Source organism: Mytilus californianus, unplaced genomic scaffold (assembly GCF_021869535.1).
Source record: "Mytilus californianus isolate M0D057914Y unplaced genomic scaffold, xbMytCali1.0.p SCAF_2, whole genome shotgun sequence".
Taxonomy (NCBI): Eukaryota; Metazoa; Mollusca; class Bivalvia; order Mytilida; family Mytilidae; genus Mytilus; species Mytilus californianus.
The window spans coordinates 121718561-121737572 of NW_026262668.1; the positions used below are offsets into that span (position 1 = coordinate 121718561).

At 34.3% G+C, this 19012-nt stretch overlaps 1 protein-coding gene and 1 long non-coding RNA gene across 3 annotated transcripts in view; both read right to left on the reverse strand.

Annotated features, from left to right (window-relative positions):
- The window catches only part of LOC127728737 (uncharacterized), a 206880-nt gene that overhangs the window by 121902 nt on the left and 65966 nt on the right, over positions 1-19012 (reverse strand). The gene's annotated exons all lie outside the window — the stretch shown is intronic.
- The window catches only part of LOC127728704 (ubiquitin carboxyl-terminal hydrolase MINDY-3-like), a 32746-nt gene continuing 24326 nt past the window's right edge, over positions 10593-19012 (reverse strand). Inside the window, exons 9-12 of the mRNA XM_052236338.1 lie at positions 16259-16331; positions 15248-15320; positions 13479-13641; positions 10593-10812 (exon numbers count right to left, since the gene is read on the reverse strand). Coding sequence (XP_052092298.1) covers positions 10663-10812; positions 13479-13641; positions 15248-15320; positions 16259-16331 — 459 coding nt within the window. The 3' untranslated portion in view covers positions 10593-10662. The remainder of the gene's footprint in view (positions 10813-13478; positions 13642-15247; positions 15321-16258; positions 16332-19012) is intronic.

A 19012-nucleotide genomic window follows, 5' to 3' on the forward strand; every position in this document is an offset into this window, starting at 1 on the left:
GAACAAGTGTTTATATACATCTACATTTGTCCGAATTGTCAGAAATTTACATGTATGGCTGTGGCTAGTTGATTTTATTTCTGCCATTGCATAGTGTGATGTTGAATAGGCACGGCAATAAGGTGGTGGACTACCTTATACAAGAGGATTACGTGTGATGTTCATCGCCTCTGATCTAATGTTTCCCAATTTAGATTTTTTACCATTTCTGTTGTGCTGTCTTTTTTTTTGTAATCGTGTTTTATTGAGGACAAATCTTGCTGCGTTCTTTTGAACAGATTCTAATTTATTGATGTCAGTGATTGTATAAGGACTCCAAATTGTTAAGCAGTATTCTTATTTTGGTCTCACGAGGCTGGTATATTTTCTTTCCTTTACACTATATGGACAGTGTTTGAGATTTCGCATAAGGAAGTCTAGGACTCTTGATACTTTCTTGCAAGTGTGCAAATTGTACTTCAGGTTGTTGCTTAGTTTCACTCCAAGATATGGTTGATGGCAAACTTTTTGAAGAATTTCACCTTTCATTTTTTATGTGAAATCTGTCTTCGATCTTTTGTTTGTGGCCTGCATTACTGTGCATTTTGACACGCTGAATTCCATTTGGCATTTACTGGACCAGTTTATAAGTGTGTCAAGATCTTGTTGCAATAATCGATGGTCTTTTTCTGTGTGTATTGGTCTGTAAATTACACAGTCATCTTCAAACAATCTGGCGGTGGAATGGAGATTGTCTGCGATGTCATTGATGAACACAAGGAATTATTGTGGGTCCAAATACTGTTCCCTGGGGAACCCCCGATGTTACAAAGGAACGCCTGAAAGATTCCCCATCTAGAACTACCTTTTGGATCCTGTTGCTGAGGAATGTGTCAATCCATGTTCTGGTTGTTCCGCCAATGCCATAATTTTGTAACCTCTCTGATAGCCTTTTGTAAGCAACTTTGTTGGAAGCTTTTGCAAAATCTAGGATTGCTATGTCGACTTGCATATCCATTTGGTGATGTCGTCGGTGGTCATCAGGAGTTGGCTTTCGCATGACCTTTTTGCTCTAAACTCATGTCGATTTTCACTGAGAGCATTTTGATCGTCTAAATGGTCCATAATGTGTGATACTATGATGTGTTCTAGCACTTTTGATGCCACTGATGGGTCACTGATGTTAATGACACTGGCCTGTAGTTAGATGGTTTTGAACGATTTCCTTTTTTAAATACTAGAACAAATGTTGGCATTTTTCCGGTCTTCTGGGATTTGGCTTGTTTTGATTGACTGCTGATAAATTCTTGTAAGTATTAGTGCAATGATATTGGCTGTTTCTTAGAGTATTTTCACTGGAATTTAATCAGGGCCGGTTGCTTTACCCGAATTTAGTCGATTGATTGCTTTTTCTACTCCTATTTCTCCAATTTTTATGTCTTTCATTTGTATAAATGGGTGAGTTTCCTTTAGATGGTATGTGGTTGGTGTTTTCCGTTGTAAATACTGATGTTAACTATTTATTCAGCATTTCCGTTACAGCTGATACTCCATTGTCCTTAAGAGTATCGATTCCCATTGTGATTTGTTTCCTTGATTTGATATATTTCCAAATTTGTTTACCATTGTTGTCTTTTTCAGAAGGATCTATGATGTTATTAAGGTAGTCCCAGTAGCTTTTGTGTAGTTTGTTCCTTATCAAGCTTCTGATATCTATGAATATAAAAATTTGGATATGTGGTATGATTGCCAGACGCGTAGCTCCCTATACGCCATCACGCAGTTGCGTGCACATCGATTCGGCATGCTGAAATGTTTCATTATATTTTGCGTCCATAGACCACATGATAATGGAACTGGAGTCGCGTTTGAAATCATCCGAAAATCGCTTCTTTGCGCAGTATCTGCTTCATCGTGTTGTAGGAAATATAACCAACGAACAAATCGCAACATTGTTTGAGACATACGAGACTGACCTGGCCTGTAATTTAGAAGAATTCAATCGGGAGGTCGCTCGATGGCGAACACGCTGGTGTATAATACCTCGCGATCAAATGCCAACTTCGCTGTGTGAGACACTCGATGCGGTAAGCCCAGTGCTGTATCCTTCTGTAGTTACTATTTTGAGTATTATATTGACAATGCCGGTAACAAGTGCTACCGCGGAGAATTCGTTCAGTGTACTAAGTCGGTTGAAAACATATGTACGATCAACCATGAATAACGATAGGTTATCATCGCTAGCATTAATGCATATTCATCGAGATTTCAGTGTGAATATTTACAAAGTAATGGAGAAGTTCGTTTCTGCTAAGACCCGAAGAGCAGATTTTGGACAATTTTGAGTAAATTCTGTCTCACAAAACTGTGTTGTTTATGTATTCAATTTACCATGATTTACCCTATTCAAAAGAACTCTGAATAGTTTTGCATTCATGAATTGTCTAAAGTTCTAGGTACATGTAGCACTTCTTTTAACCCCTCTATGACCGAAAACCGAAAAAAAATATCATTTTCTGCATAAAATGGTCCCAGTTTTTTTTCGCCTCGCAACATTTTAGTCTAGCTACGCCCCTGATTGCCAATTTGACAACTAAGTGGATGTAAGCAATTATAGGCAACCATACGGCTTTCAACAATTAGAAAAACCCATACCGTATAGTCGGCTATAAAAGACCCCTACATGAAAAATATGAAACAATTCAATTGAGAAAACTAACGGCCTAATTTATAACAAAACAATTTACGAAAAACAAATATGACAGACATGAACCAACGACCACCACTGAACTGCATGCTCCTGACTTGGGACAGGCACATAAAGAATGTGGCGGGGTTAAACATGTTTGTGAGCGATCAACCCTCCACTAACCTGGGACAGTGATGTAACAGTACAACATAAGAACAAACTATCAAAATCAGTTGAAAAGGATTAACTCATCAGATGGATACAAATAGAAATACATCTAACAAAAACACAGAGTGGGCGTGGACGGGTACTTATATATCCCAAAAACAAAAAGACACTAAGTACAGATCTGAAGGTTTCTTGATGTGATGGTTTCTTGCTTTTCTTGCTTTTGTTGTACAAGAGTTTTTTTTTCTTCATGATGAGTCTTTTGATCTCTGTTGTCGTCCATGGTACGTCGTTGTGTTCCCTATTTTCATTTTTGGTATATGTCTGTCATTGCAGGTTTCAAATGGCCTCTTTAAACTGTTTCCATTTTTTTCTACTGAGTGTGTATTTCTTACTGATTCGAATTCTAAAATAAAGTTGTTTCTGAGTGATATGAGATCCTGTTTGATTCCTTTCCAGTTTGTTTTTTATAGTTGGGTACTGATCTACTTTGCTGTTTAATATTTTTCGGTGTTATATTAGTTAATACTGGTAGAATGTCGTGGTCACTTTTTCCAATAGGTGGACATGTGGTGGTTCTAGTTATGAGTGTTGGATGTGACGTTATCATCAGATCTAATATTCTATCATTTCGTGTCGGTAAGTTGTTGATTTGTTCCAAGTAAAAGTTTTTCAGCATGTTTATCAAGATGTTGCTTTGCGATATGTTTCTCCCTCCAGACACTGTTCCTCCTGTCTCCTAGTTGATGTCACCAAGGTTGAAGTCGCATCCTAAGAATATTTCGGCATTTCTGTATCTTTTATCACTTTTGATTTTTGAAAGTGATTTTTCTAGTTCGTGTAGGGCTTTCTCCTCTGAGTCATGTGGTCTGTAAAAAGATCCTATGAGTATTTGGTCTTTTTCGTTTAGTCTAACTTCAATCCATTTTATTTCACGTCTGTTTCTAAATCATTTGACTTTATGTCTGGTTATACCATTATCAGGACTCCTCCATCATTTTTGTCTAAGAGTTCTTTCCTGTCTTTTCTGTATATTTTATACTGGTGGCTACTTGGTATGTCATGCAGTAATATTTCAGCATTGTTGTACGCTGGATCCAGATGTGTTTCTGTGCCAATCATTATTTCTGGAGATGAACTCGATATGATGTTAGACAGTTCAGTGCCTTTATTTGCTTACTTTGAAAGTTGATCGTTAAGATTGTTAAATTGTCAGACACTGTTACCATTTCTGACTGGCTGGTGGTGTAACTATTAGTACTGCTATAGTACTGCAGATCCGTAGTTGTCTCTGTTTTTTTGAGATGAAGTAACTATTGGTTTTAGTTGGTCAGCTTGTTCATCTATTGTATGCACGCGACTCTACACTAAGAGTAGATGTGAATGCAGTCACAGGACTTTAAATATTTCAATCCTTTATGGGTTGATTTATAATACATATATAAGTAAGCAATGAATGTGGTTGTTGAATTTGATAGATGTTTTTTGTGCTTCTTTGTTAAATGTTTGTTTGTTTTGAGATTGTGACAGTGATGACTGCTGTACCCATATTTTGACAATGTTACCTATTTTGTCTGTTTTGTTCACGCATCGTTGTAAATATAATGGAATTTGATGCGACTGTCATACAAGTGTCCGAGAGGTTTAGCGCTATAAAACCAGGTTCAATCCACCATTTTCTACATTTGAAAATGCCTGTACCAAGTCAGGAATATGACAGTTGTTGTCCATTTGTTTGATGTGTTTTATCATTTGATTTTGCCATTTGATTAGGGACTTTCCGTTTTGCATTTTCCTCGGAGTTCAGTATTTTTGTGATTTTACTTTTTTTTTGTAGTGTTTAAATGATGTTTCGATAGTGATCTAGTGCTATTTCTTGATGTTTCTGCATTTATCTCTCGTGACGATTCTTGGAGATTTCTCGGAAAGACATTGGCTGTCAGTTGGTGAGTATAGGGGTTTGTCGCCAAGACAGCGTGGCTGGCGAATGGTTGATCAGAGGTGTTTATCGCTATGACAGCAAGGCTGTCATTGGAAGTGTTAAATATGTTTGTTAACTCAATGCGTTCTTCGGTCTCGAAGAATGTTGTCGAGAAGTTTTGGTAGGCCGCATTGCAAGCATATCCAGCTTGAGCTGTTACCTTTGTTGAGCACTTTGTATGGTACCATATATCATTGAAGGGCTTTAGCATTCCAGTTGACATTTTTGCTACATACACGGACACTTTATGTTTGTTGGGCCTGGGTGAGTTTGTTTTTCTCCGGCCTGTAATATCAACATGTACAGGTAGATAACTGATTAACCGGTAATGTTTATGTGGGTTCTCTTTCTAGCTCACCTGGCCCAAACAGCTTTTCTCATCACTTGGCGTCCGTCGTCCGTTATCGTCTGTTAACTTTTACAAAACTCTTCTCCTCTGAAACTACTGGGTCAAATTTAACCAAATTTGGCCTCAATCATCATTGGGGTATCTAGTTGAAGAAATGTGTTCGATGACCCGCTTGCCAACAAAGATGGCCGAAATGGCTAAAAATAGAACAAATTTTTTGAACCCCCTTATGATTCATCACCCACAAACTCAATCCCAGCTTTCCCTTTGTGGTATGGTACCTTGCAGTACAATTTCAGAGAGATCCATACACTTGAACACAAGTTATTGTCTGGAAACTAGAGAAATGCTTGTTTTTAGCCCCTTTTTGGCCCCAAATTCCTAAACGTTTAGGGCAATTACCCCCAAACTCAAACCCAGCATTCCCTTTGTAATATGGAACCTTGTGATACAATGTCAGAGAGATCCATACACTTACACACAAGTTATTGTCATGAAACTAGAAAAATGCTTGTTTTTTGCCCCATTTTGGCCCCTAATTCCTAAAATTTGGAGGCAATTACCCCCAAAATGAATCCCAACATTCCCTTTATGATATGGAACCTTGTGATACAATGTCAGAGAGATCCATACACTTACACACAAGTTATTGTCATGAAACTTGAAAAATGCTTGTTTTTTGCCCCATTTTGGCCCCTAATTCCTAAAATTTGGAGGCAATTACCCCCAAAATGAATCCCAACATTCCCTTTATGATATGGAACCTTGTGGTACAATGTCAGAGAGATCCATACACTTACACACAAGTTATATCTGGAAGTTACAAAAATGCTTATTTTTGGCCCCTAATTCCTTAACTGTGGGTACCATAACCCCCAAAATCAATCCCCACCTTCCTTTTGTGGTATTGAACCTTATGGTAAAATTTCATTGAGATCCATTCACTTAAACTAAAGTTAGAGTGTGAAAACTAATGTGTCTTCGGACGACGACGACGCCAACGTCATACCAATATACGACCACAAAAATTGTTTTGCGGTCGTATAAAAATCAGTTGAAAAAGGCTTAACTCATCAGATGGATACAAATAGAAATACATCTAACAAAAACACAGGTTGGACGTGGATGGGTACTTATACATCAAAACAACAAAAGACACCAAGTACAGATCTGAGAGTACTCGCAGTTACTGACAGCTAGTTCAAAGCCAATAACAACTAATAAAAAAATTGCCTATTATCTTAAAAAATTATAATAGAGAGAAACTTTATATTGCAAAAATGATCAGCAAGACAAGTTCTACAAATAAATCCACATGGTCGAAATTGTCAGTCGACTCCTTGTTAGAGTTATTGCCCTTTGATGACGATTTTTACCAATTGTTTGCGTTTTTGCCTTATATCTTAAAAATTATAATAGATAGATAGAAACTTAAATAAGCAAAAATGATCAGCAAGACAAAATCTGATCAGATCTACAATTAAGACTAATGGAGGAAATCGTCCGACGACTCCTTATTGGAGTTATTGCCCTTTAATACGATTTTTACCAATTTTTTAGTTGCTATTTGCAATATATGATAGAAATTAAAATAGATAAATAGACACTTTAAATCACAAAAATGATCAGCAAGGCAAGATCTACTAACAAATCAAATTTTGCCGATATAGTTAGTAGACTGTCACTCTTTATAGGAGTGATTGCTCTTAAATGAGGATATTTTTTTTTAACCTCCTTAGTGTTTTGAGCAAAAACTAAAGAAGATAGAGAGAAACTAAACAGATTAAATGATCAGCAATACAGGATCAACAAACACATAGATTCTTGTCATGAATTCTATTCTCATTTAAAATGTTGGAGAGTGACCTTTGTTGAATTTGCACATAGATCAATGTGAATGACACAGGCTCTTTAGAGCCTCTAGTTTAATAATAGTTTGGATTGACTTACAACTGTCATGAAGTGTTGGAGGTTGTTATATACATTTCTGATCAATCAGTTGTCCAATCAAGGTCGTTAAACACCCTTATAGTAGAGACAGTGTCTAATTCTACAATGAAACTTATGGTTAAAACCTGTGTAGAATAATGTTTATTATTGCTAATCACAGTGCCCAAAACTCAACTAAATAATAACATTAAATATAGATACAACGATTGCAATAAGTACAATGATACTTTATGATAATCAGGTTTGTGAATAAACAAAATGAATAGAAAGTAACTTAATTTTAACCAGCAATAATACCAAACTGGTACATGCATATATATATTAAATACTGTGACCATGTTCCATAATACGGAATGACAACTCATTTCCACTGCAATACCTGCTGTTACAAATGTATTTACAAGATGTATGGATAAATATTTATCTGTTTTATTGTTTTATGTACTTAACATTTACAATTCTTATTATATTGTTTAGTGCTTATGCTTAATGCACGACTAAGTTTTACTGCTTTAGCTTAGTGCATAATATATTGTTTAAGTACTTTATGTTAACATATATATATATATATAGAAACACTTAACATTGTCACATTTGTGTAGGACATGTATCTATGAACATATATATGTGTTTTTTTAAATGTATATGTTTATCTTCATTGTACATGATATTTCTTACGTAATTTGTGTTTATTGTAGCGTTTGTGTAGGTTTTAAAATCTCAGCTGAACTAATGCTGTACTGTTTTTATATGAACCGACTTTACTTTTTCCTTTTATGGTTTTTAGTCTTTTAAGTAATTTTTTTCTTATGGTTAAATATTCTGCTCTTGTAATTCTATATGAATGGCTTTTACATATTTGTGATTGTTTTAATCCAAGTGTTTTGTATTTGTTTGTAAAAGGTAAAAAGGTAAATCGTTTATATATTGTATTGTATTCTACTGTATCTACAGAAATTAAATTTATGTATTATGATCTCAATCATATTCATTTTCTGTATCCCTTGTATTGTAGATCAATTATATAAAAAAATAAGGGATGTGGTATGATTGCCAATGATACAACTATCCACCAAAGTTCAAATGAAGTGATGTAAGCAATTAAAGGCCAAGGTACGGGCTTCAACAATGAGAAAAATCCATATCGTATAGTCAGATATAAAAGGCACGACATGAAAAATTTGAAACAATTCAATTGAGAAATCTAACAGCCTAAAACAAATATGACAGAAGACATGAACCAATGGCAGCAACTGAACTACATGCTCCTGACTTGGGACAGGCCCATAAAGAATGTGGCTGGGTCAAAATGTCTGAAGGCGACAACCCTCCCTCTACCCCTATGTTGTTAACAGTATGTGATTATAGGTAGAAATGCTAAATTTTAAAGATAAAAGTAGACCAACATTTGCAAGAAGATAATGTGATGTGTCCATAGGACATCATGCCCTGCTCGTGCAATCACAGTTCTATGTCCAATGAATTACAAAAACTGGGTCAATACCCTAATTTGGCATACATTTTAAGAATTTCATATCATAATGAATATATGTACATTTCCGGTTGCTGTAAATATGTATTATGGTAAACTTCCTTAAAACAAAACTTTAATTAGATCAGTGAACCACAAAATCTAGGTCAAAACCTTTTCTGACATATATTTTTAAAAGTTTACATCATAATGAACTAAAGCTGATGTGACAGAAACTTTATGATGAACTACCTTAAACCAACACTTAAAGTTGAACAGTGTCATCTGGTCTATTAAATAAAGTAAACTTTGGTTTTAATTGGCTCTGTAGTTTTTGAAGAAAAAGATCTTTGAAAATGAACAACATAGGATGACAGATGCCTAGTCATCTCAATTAGTGTAAATTCAGAAATTATTGCGAGGTTTTTATTAATGCAAATAATGCGACTTGTTGAGTATCACAATAATAAAAACTCGCATTCTGATATCTGATACATATATCATGTATGAAGATTTTCCTGAGATCGCAATAATTAAGCTCGATTTTTGCCCATTCTTTAAAATTCGCAATAATAAATGACGCAATAAATTCTGAATTTTCAGTAGTTTGCAATAAAGGGCTGAATGAGCTAATAACTTTTCTATAAAATGTCTGTTTACTATTTAATTTCTTTTAAAATGTCTCAAGCATAACAGTTTGCCAGACTAACATCTTTAAATAATAATATTTTATTTTATTTTATTCATCAAAATCAAACAAAGTTGTTCCAAATTAAACATGACAAAATGAGGTTTTATCTTACAAAAAGTATTGCTGTTTTCAAAACATCAAGTGGCCAATATTTCATACATATTCAGGGCGAGAATAAGTAAACAATTAATACAACAGGTAAGTTCTGCATAATAAGTTGACAGGGATCAACAGTGGGAAATTTGACTGCATATAGAAAAAGACATTGGAAAGGGGCAGAAATTTTACTTGCATCAGGCCTCCTACAAGACCCCTGTAAGCGTGGATTAAACCATTGCATGGTTTAGGGTGCAGTTAACATGTTTATAAGTTATACAGACAGAAAATGCCTGCCACTGGGATGGATGGTCATTATTTTGTTAAAATTAATTGCATTTCTTTTTTTTTACAGAGATCAACATCTTTTAATAATCTTCTTGGAGTAGTGCCGTTACTCATAATCAAATATTGATATAAAAAATGGAGAATGTGTCCCCATGGACACAGATGATACCCCCACTTGCATACAACATTATAAAGGGACATAACTCAAAAACGATAAAAGTGACGCTACCAAAATTTGTACTTGATCTGAGTTTTGTGGTAATAAGTATCGTGTTTAGGTCTCAAAATGTTTGGTTGGGACAAACTTAAGTAACAGAATGGAAACTAAAAATTTTGCAATTTCGATTTTTACAGGGGCATAACTCGATAATGATTAAAGTGACGCCACCAAAATTCAACTTGATCTGTATTTTGTGGTAAAAAGCATTGTGTATAAGTTTCATAACATTTGGTTGAGGCAACTTTAGTTAGAGAACGGAAACTAAAAATTTTGCAATTTTTCCATTTATAAAGGGGCATAACTCTAGAACGGTTAAAGTGACACCACCAAAATTCAAACTTAATCTGTGTTTTGTGGTAATAAGCATTGTGCATAAGTTTCATAACATTTGGTTGAGGCAAACTTAAGTTAGAGAACGGAAACTAAAAATTTTGTAATTTTTCCATTTATAAAGGGGCATAACTCTAGAACGGTAAAAGTGACGCCACCAAAATTCAAACTTGATCTGTGTTTTGTGGTAATAAGCATTGTGTATAAGTTTTATAACATTTGGTTGAGGCAAACTCAAGTTAGAGAACGGAAACCAATTTTGGGACATACCGACGTATGTACAGACAGACAAGGGTAAAACTTAATGCCCCCTCCGCTACGGCGGGGGCATAAAAAAGTAATAGCTATAGTTCCATACTGATCTAAAACAAATACTGAAAAAGAACACAAATGTGTTATATTTATCTATTTATATCACATTAACAAGATTATAAAACATAACAATGAGTATTAATTCAGTGAGGGTATGTAATTATCTGTCCATGACATTTCTATACTTGGCCATTTTGTTTGTAGACAAAGTTTAATAGGAGATGTATCTGTTATAATCTGAACTTCTAATTCTTCTGGTAAAGTGGCTGTTCCAACAAAATATTTTACCTGAAACAAATTGAAAAATAATTATAGTATTTTCCTTGAAAATTAATCAAATCGTTCTCCCTAAGGAGCCAGAAAAAAATATTTAGAACAAATAAAATGTTTTGTAGCTGTCCATTATTGTTTTCAAGATAATATCCAAAAATGCAGTTCTCACAATCACAAATTATAAATGACTTATTACTTATAGTATCTGAGAAACTGACCTAATCATCAAAACTTAGCATTTCCTAATGAACAGTGAATATGAGGTCATGGTCAGATGATCATGAACCCTTTTAGATGGTCAAGGTCAAATATACAGTCTAATGAACATATGCAGAATCTGTTGATTACTATATTTTGACATTGCACAAGGTCATGTTTTTCTCGGACTGTGAGGGACTTTTTACACTAAATCCATTGGATGTTGGATGTGTACTGATTCATATTTTAGTCTTAGATACATGATTTTTCTTTAGTTGTTATTGACTTTGAACCAGCTGTCAGTAACTGAGAGTACTCTAAGATCTGTACTTTGTGTCATTTTTGTTTTTAAGGGATGTGTCAATACCCTGCCACATCCGATCTGTGATTTTGTTAGATGTTGTTCTGATTTGGATCTAATGAGTTAAGCCCTTTTCAACTGATATTTTTAGTTTGTTCTTATGTTGTACTGTTACACCACTGTTCCAGGTAAGGAAAGGTTTAACCCCACGTTGTTCTATATGTGCCTGTCCCAATTTATTAATGAACTGTGAAAATTAAATCAAGATCACGAGAAATCTGAAAATGAGGTCATGGTCAGATTAAACCTGTCAAATGGACATATACACCTTACAATCATTCTTTAAACCAAACATGGTTGAACCTACTTATAACATTTGATCAGAATTTTTTTAACATTGATTATTGAACCATGAAATGAGGCCAAGGTCAGGTGAATTATGTCTGACAGAAGTGATTGCTAATACCAAATATAGTACCCAAAAAAATCATGATAAAAAATTTTGTTTTTATGCACTCAGAGAACCATGAATACATATTAAGGGTCAACGTACATATTCAGGTAAGAAACTTTAGATCATATAGCATCTGTAAACAAAATATGACTTAATATAAGGCAGGCATTACCTGTAAAAGGGGATGAAGTCGGTATACATTAGTTTTTTTTTTAATTCAAGCATATTTTAACTTCAGAATCTGCTAAAAAAGAAACGGAAATACGGAAATGATTCCGATGTTGATTCTGTTATTTTCAATGTAAACAAAGAAAAGAAATTCAGGTAAAATTTTTTTCATATCAAAGAATAATGAAAATGAAATTGTAATTGTGCTTCTTCCTACATTTTACTAGACTGATAAATATATATTTTACTCAAAGTCTCGTGACAAAAACGAGACCGGAAGAAAGGAAAGAGATTTCTGCGCAGATGCGGAAAACTAAAAAAGTCTGAAAAAAAAAGTTAACGATTTTGAGTTCATTAGTAGATTGATTTTTTTTTTTTTTTTTTTTTTAATTATTGATTTTTCTACCGTAATTGGGGACTTCCTCCCCATATTAAGCTTTTCTGCCTTCTGAAATATAAAGCTTGATACAAATTGTCTATGCCAAAAGACACTGCAGTCCCTGCCAGATAAACATACCTGTGTCTCGGATTTTGTGATATTTGCAATTTGATTAGAATCCTATTTTTCACTTTGCTTTGTTAGATTTGTTTGTGACCATGTATAAGATCTGAAAACATGGCAAGAGGGGTTATGGTAAGATGACCTTGTATGAAATTTTTAATCAACCAACTATATCCAGTGACAAAAGGGGTCATATAAAGGGACATAACTGAAGAACGGTAAAAGTGACGCTACCCAAATTTGTACTTGATCTGAGTTTTGTGGTAATAAGTATTGTGTATAAGTTTCATAACATTTGGTTGAGGCAAACTTAAGTTAGAGGACAGAAACGAAAAATTCAGCAATTTTTCCATTTGTAAAGGGGCATAACTCTAGAACAGTAAAAGTGACATCAATAAAATTCAAATTTGATCTGTATTTTGTGGTAATAAGCATTGTGTATAAGTTTCATAACATTTGGTTGAGGCTAACTTAAGTTAGAGAACAGAAACGAAAAATTCAGCAACTTTTCCATTTGTAAAGGGCATAACTCTAGAACGGTTAAAGTGACACCACCAAAATTCAAATATGATCTGTATTTTGTGGTAATAAGCATTGTGTATAAGTTTCATAACATTTGGTTGAGGCAAACTAAAGTTAAAGAACAGAAATGAAAAATTCAGCAATTTTTCCATTTGTAAAGGGGCATAACTCTAGAACTGTTAACGTGACGCCACCAAAATTCAAACTTGATCTGTGTTTTGTAGTAATAAGCATTGTGTATAAGTTTCATAACATTTGGTTGAGGCAAACTAAAGTTAGAGAACTGAAACCAACTTTGGGATGTACGTACGTTCAGACAGACAAGGGTAAAACTTAATGCCCCCTCCGCTACGATGGGGGGATGAAAATTTACCCAAAAACATAAGTCTGACACAATTGTAGCAGAATGTTACTGTTATACAATGTATTGATTAAATATGGTATTGACTTAAGCTTGTGTCCTTAGTCCAAGTGTATTTTCTTTATATCTTCAAAGGTTTAATATTTTCTATAACTTATAACAATCATTCTGTTACCTTAGAATTCAAGCACGATCTAGGAATACCATTATAATGGTATAATTCAAATGTATTTGGAGTGTCCTTGATGACATCCCCTGGATAAAACTCCTCCATAAAACAGTGCATTGTAATTATACCCAGACTTTCTGAATCCAACTTGCTGGTCATAATATCTACACTAAAAATATAGATGCAATAAAAATATGTAATGATTTTCTGCACTGATGATCCATGTACATGACTACAATATCAAACTGTATAGAGCATACAATAAATGATAAGGTTGTATTGAAAAATGCTTTAACTAAAAATAGTTGCTTCTATGAGCCTGACCTGCTGATTTGTCAAAAATATGCCATATTGATATTCATTTTTACCCTTTCTTACAAGAATTTTTTCTTAATTTTTTCAGTGAAAACTTATAGGTTCCTGATAAATGACATGTTCCAAAAAAATAAATAAATGATCTAGTACAACAGGAGGTCAACTGGAATTAAAAAAACACTTGATCTGTAAATCATCATTATGCAGTAATGTACCAAATATCCGATTGGTTTTGATTGATTGATTGACTGTTGCTTGCTTAATGTACAGTGGTATCTTGGTTTTGAAAATAAAATTGTACTTGCAGAAGAGATAAACCAAAGAAATCTTACTGAAATTCAGTTCAAACACTTTTTTTATAAATTAACCTTAATTTTAAACACTTAGAAAGCCAACCTAGAGATATAAATATATATCTAAACCAAGGGTCCGGAAACGGTCATTATGCCAGTCATGTCCTAAGCTGCAAGCTATTTGTCCTAAACGAAAAATTGGGATTTAGGACAAATTTAATTTTTTTACAGAAATAATTTCGGTCATTTCATTGAGATCAGGTTTCTTAATCACCATTTTGCACTTGTAATTGTTTTAAAATCCCTTTCCTGTAATAAAACTGCCACTCCAGTATAGGTTGATAATCCTGAGGGCCTTCCTAATAACTATATCATGCCTCTGGGAAATATTGGCTAATGATCGCTAATCACTTTTTACCTGTGTTTTTAATTCACACCTGAAAATGATCACAAGCTCAGAACTAAATATCATAAAGAAATTAAAATTCTATGACACTGTATTCATCATTTAATTACTTTTCAGCAAAGACAATCAATAATTCTGATTTGAAAATTAAAACTTAATTTAATTTACATAGAAAAAAATAATTTTTCACGAGTAACATGCGTGCTTTATTTACTATGTAATATGCATGCGTGAAATTGTCTTCAGCAGATAGGACACTTAATCGTAAAATGCAAAATGATTTCACGCTTAATTAGACGAGTGCAACTTATATCTAAACACTTTCAAAGGTAATAAAATTTAAAACCCGGTGATTTCCTGTCAATTTGATAAACAAAACGAATCCCGGAAATGAATCCGTGATTAATCGTACTTTAGAATTGTCGCAAAACTTCTGGTTAAAATTTTGTCTAAAATCGAAAGAAACGTTAGCGATGTCTGAGAAATTAACCATTTTGAGTCATTAAAATCATTTCAAATTTAAACTGTTGCCTTCCCTAAACTGTTCTTGAATGTTTTGTGTAAAATAGTCAGAAAATTCACGAAGTAAATGCGATGAAACAGCCAATACAAGTTCGTTAGTGACCATTCGATGTCGACAATTTGAAAAAGGGCACCAACTTTTTAAGACAACTCAAAATGACCGAAATTGTGTGAAAAAATTTCCGGATCCTTGATCTAAACTTAGAGTCATATTGGACCCAAAAGATTTGAGCACTTACTATTCTTTTTCAGATACAAGGTCTAATGCACTCATCAAATCCCCTAATAATGATGTAGAAATAAAACCATTACCTGAAAAAAAACCATACAATCATTTTTTTTAAAAATGGCATCAGAATAAAATAACTTTGAATACAAAAATTTGATAAACAAATGAAAATCAATAGATAAGTTTTATTAGAAATTCATCTAATTAAAATATAACATGCTTTGTACCAGTTAAAACATGTTATACACAAATTTGTACAAATAAATGAATACATTGCATAGTTATCTCCTCCCCCAGCCCCATAATGTAATTATTTAAAATATCAATAAGCCAGTTGGGATTTTTAAAATCTTTTGAACCTCTTTTACACTTGTCACTGTAGGCATTTACAAAAAAATAGTTATACTTTGACAAATTTTTGTTCTTTAAAATATCTAACTTCAGCAAAGTTAATTTCACTATTGCAATAAAACATTGACCAGCAAGTTTACTCTTATGTAGCGTATACCCACATCTCTTTTATTCATATAAATAACATTTTGCTTACATCATTAGTTGCACACCACTTAAACATAAGTAACAACTTCAAAAGGATTTGGTGTCTGGTACTGGGATTAACACTTAACCTGTAAACATGAAGTCAGCAACTGTCTACATTAACACTTTACCTGTAAACATGAAGTCAGCAACTGTCTACATTAATACTTTACCTGTAAACATGTCGTCAGCAACTGTCTACATTCCCATTTACTATTATAACCATACTTTGATGACATTTTTATAGCAATTGCATCTAAGGCAGATTTTATGATGAGAAAAGTGTGCCAGTGGTATAGAATAATCATTAAAAAAAAATTAATCAAATCTCTAAAAATAATTCTTTATCACATGGAGAACTGGCAATGTTTGAATTAGTTCAGACAGTATGCAAATTTTGGAAACTGTAACAAATAATTTGTCCCTAACAGCGTGAATATACCTATTCAGAACTGGTTTTGGATACATCAGTTAACTGCCTTACCTTCAGGGTCAAATCTTTGAAATATATGTCTGGCACTGGACTTAGAAGATTCATTTATTATTAAATTTTCATCCTACAAAAGAAAATATGACATAAAACAGTGAATCGAAAATACAAATTAAATCCAAGATAAATATACTCTTACATTTATATTTGTAAGTATGAATGCATTGTTTTCTGTTTAGTTATCTGACAAATATCTTGATGTGCCCTGCTTTGTCTAAATGTTGATATTTTTTCCCTGCATTTTAGAATGATATTGTTAAGCAAATTATGACAGTATTTGTTAGATGTCTTTGTCCATTATAGTGTTAATGCACACATGTAGCATTTTTGACATCTAGCAAAGAACTTCCCTCAAACTGGTACTATGGATGGTTGGGAGGCATGAGCTTCTCTCAGCCTGGTGCTATGGATGGTTGGGAGGCAGAACTTCTGTTAAACTGGTGCTATGGATGATCAGGAGGCAGAACTTCCCTCAAACTGGTGCTATGGATGGTCGGGAGGCATGAACTTCCCTCAAACTGGTGCTATGGATGATTGGGAGGCAGAACTTCCCTCAAACTGGTGCTATGGATGGTCTGGAGGCATGAACTTCCCTCAAACTGGTGCGATGGATGGTTGGGAGGCATGAGCTTACCTCAAACTTGTGCTATGGATGGTTGAGAGGCATGAGCTTTTGTTCCATGTTAAATACCTCACTGTGACTTTTAGATTAAAGAACAGCAATTAACAGATTGATTCTTTACTTTAAGTTATATTATGTCCATTTAGGGTTTATGTGGGCTGAATTTATATACCATATATCTTCTCCATTATCTAGAGGTCAACAACAGACAAGTGACTATTTGTCAAGCTCTAAAGTGTCCCTTGTCTAGACATTATCTAGAGGTCAACAACAGACAAGTGACCATTTGTCAAGCTCTAAAGTGTCCCTTGTCTAGACATTATCTAGAGGTCAACAACAGACAAGTGACCATTTGTCATGCTCTAAAGTGTCCCTTGTCTAGACATTATCTAGAGGTCAACAACAGACAAGTGACCATTTGTCAAGCTCTAAAGTGTCCCTTGTCTAGACATTATCTAGAGGTCAACAACAGACAAGTGACCATTTGTCAAGCTCTAAAGTGTCCCCTGTCTAGACATTATCTAGAGGGTCAACAACAGACAAGTGACCATTTGTCAAGCTCTAAAGTGTCCCCTGTCTAGACATTATCTAGAGGTCAACAACAGACAAGTGACCATTTGTCAAGCTCTAAAGTGTCCCTTGTCTAGACATTATTAAGAGGTCAACAACAGATAAGTGTCTATACCATTTTTCAAGCTCTAAAGTGTCCCTAGTCTATACATTATCTAGCAGTCAACAACAGACAGGAGAAAAGAAAACAATACAGTAAGATGTGTTTCACTTCCTAACATTCAAACTCTCCGCAGAAAATCCTTCAGTAACAATGTATAATCTGTATACATACTTTAGAAAACTAAGCAGTAAGATATGTTTCACTCCCCAACATCCAAACTCTCCACATAAGATCATTTAGTCACAATTTATAATCTGTATACTTACTTTAGAAAACTAAACAGTAAGATATGTTTCACTCCCCAACATCCAAACTCTCCACATAAGATCCTTCAGTCACAATTTATAATCTGTATACCTACTTTAGACAAAAGTGCACACACTGAAATGTCTTGCCTATTTTACTGACCATTGATTTTATGTTGAAAATCTGAGATAAAAGTTTTACTACAAGTATCACATAAACTTAACATTTTTAAAGATCCATGACAATGAGGTCAAGGTCAGATAAAAACTGTCACACAGACATGTACACCTTACAATTATTCCATGCACCAAATATAGTTGACCCATTGCTTATGGTTATTGAAAAACAGACCAAAACACAAAAACTTAACTTAACCAATGAACATGAAAATGAGGTTTATACTTTCGTCCTGGAGGAAAATGACAGCTTAAGTAATATTGATAGACGGATGCCAAGTGATGACTTGAGACCTACATGACATGTTAGCACATAGGAGACGACGAATGCCAAGTGACGCCCCTAACACATTGTATGTGATCCTGGATACTACTGTGCTTTATGATTACCTCAAGACCTCTAACTTAAATTTGGAGATCCTCTTATATAATAGCTTCTTCAAGTGTTGCTCTTTAACCCTGGAACAGCTGGTGCCAAATTATACTCAACATAAACATGTACATGTATATACAACATGGGACCAAACGCTACAGTCTCTCAACTTGTCTTTAAGATGAAGAACTCATTGGGGGTCACTCAGCTGTTTCACATCTGATCTTTGGACCATTACGAAATTCACCACTGGTTAATTTCTCTTCTTATCCCCAAGTAATTAACTACTTTTCATCTCTCCACCGTCAATTCAACCCCTTTTCGTAGCACCCTGCTACGAGATGAAGCATCGCTTCATCCCCTTTTGGAACCCTCTGCGTTCCAGTTGATTGGCGGAGTGTCCATGTCCACGGGGCTTGGCTACCCACTATACCAAGTGTCGTCGACAGGGCCTGGAGCAAAATTTTCCCAGCTGAGATACTGACTCCCAAAGGGCAAACTTATATTATATAATAAAAGTGAAACTTTATCAAGCCTTTGTTATCAACAGCCTTATCAATTTGTCAAAGTACTTGCGTCAGGTTTAGTCATTTGTCTGGTTCTGGTTTTTATATGGTCAGTAATTGTGGTTCTTCATCTTAAAGACAAGTTGAGAGTC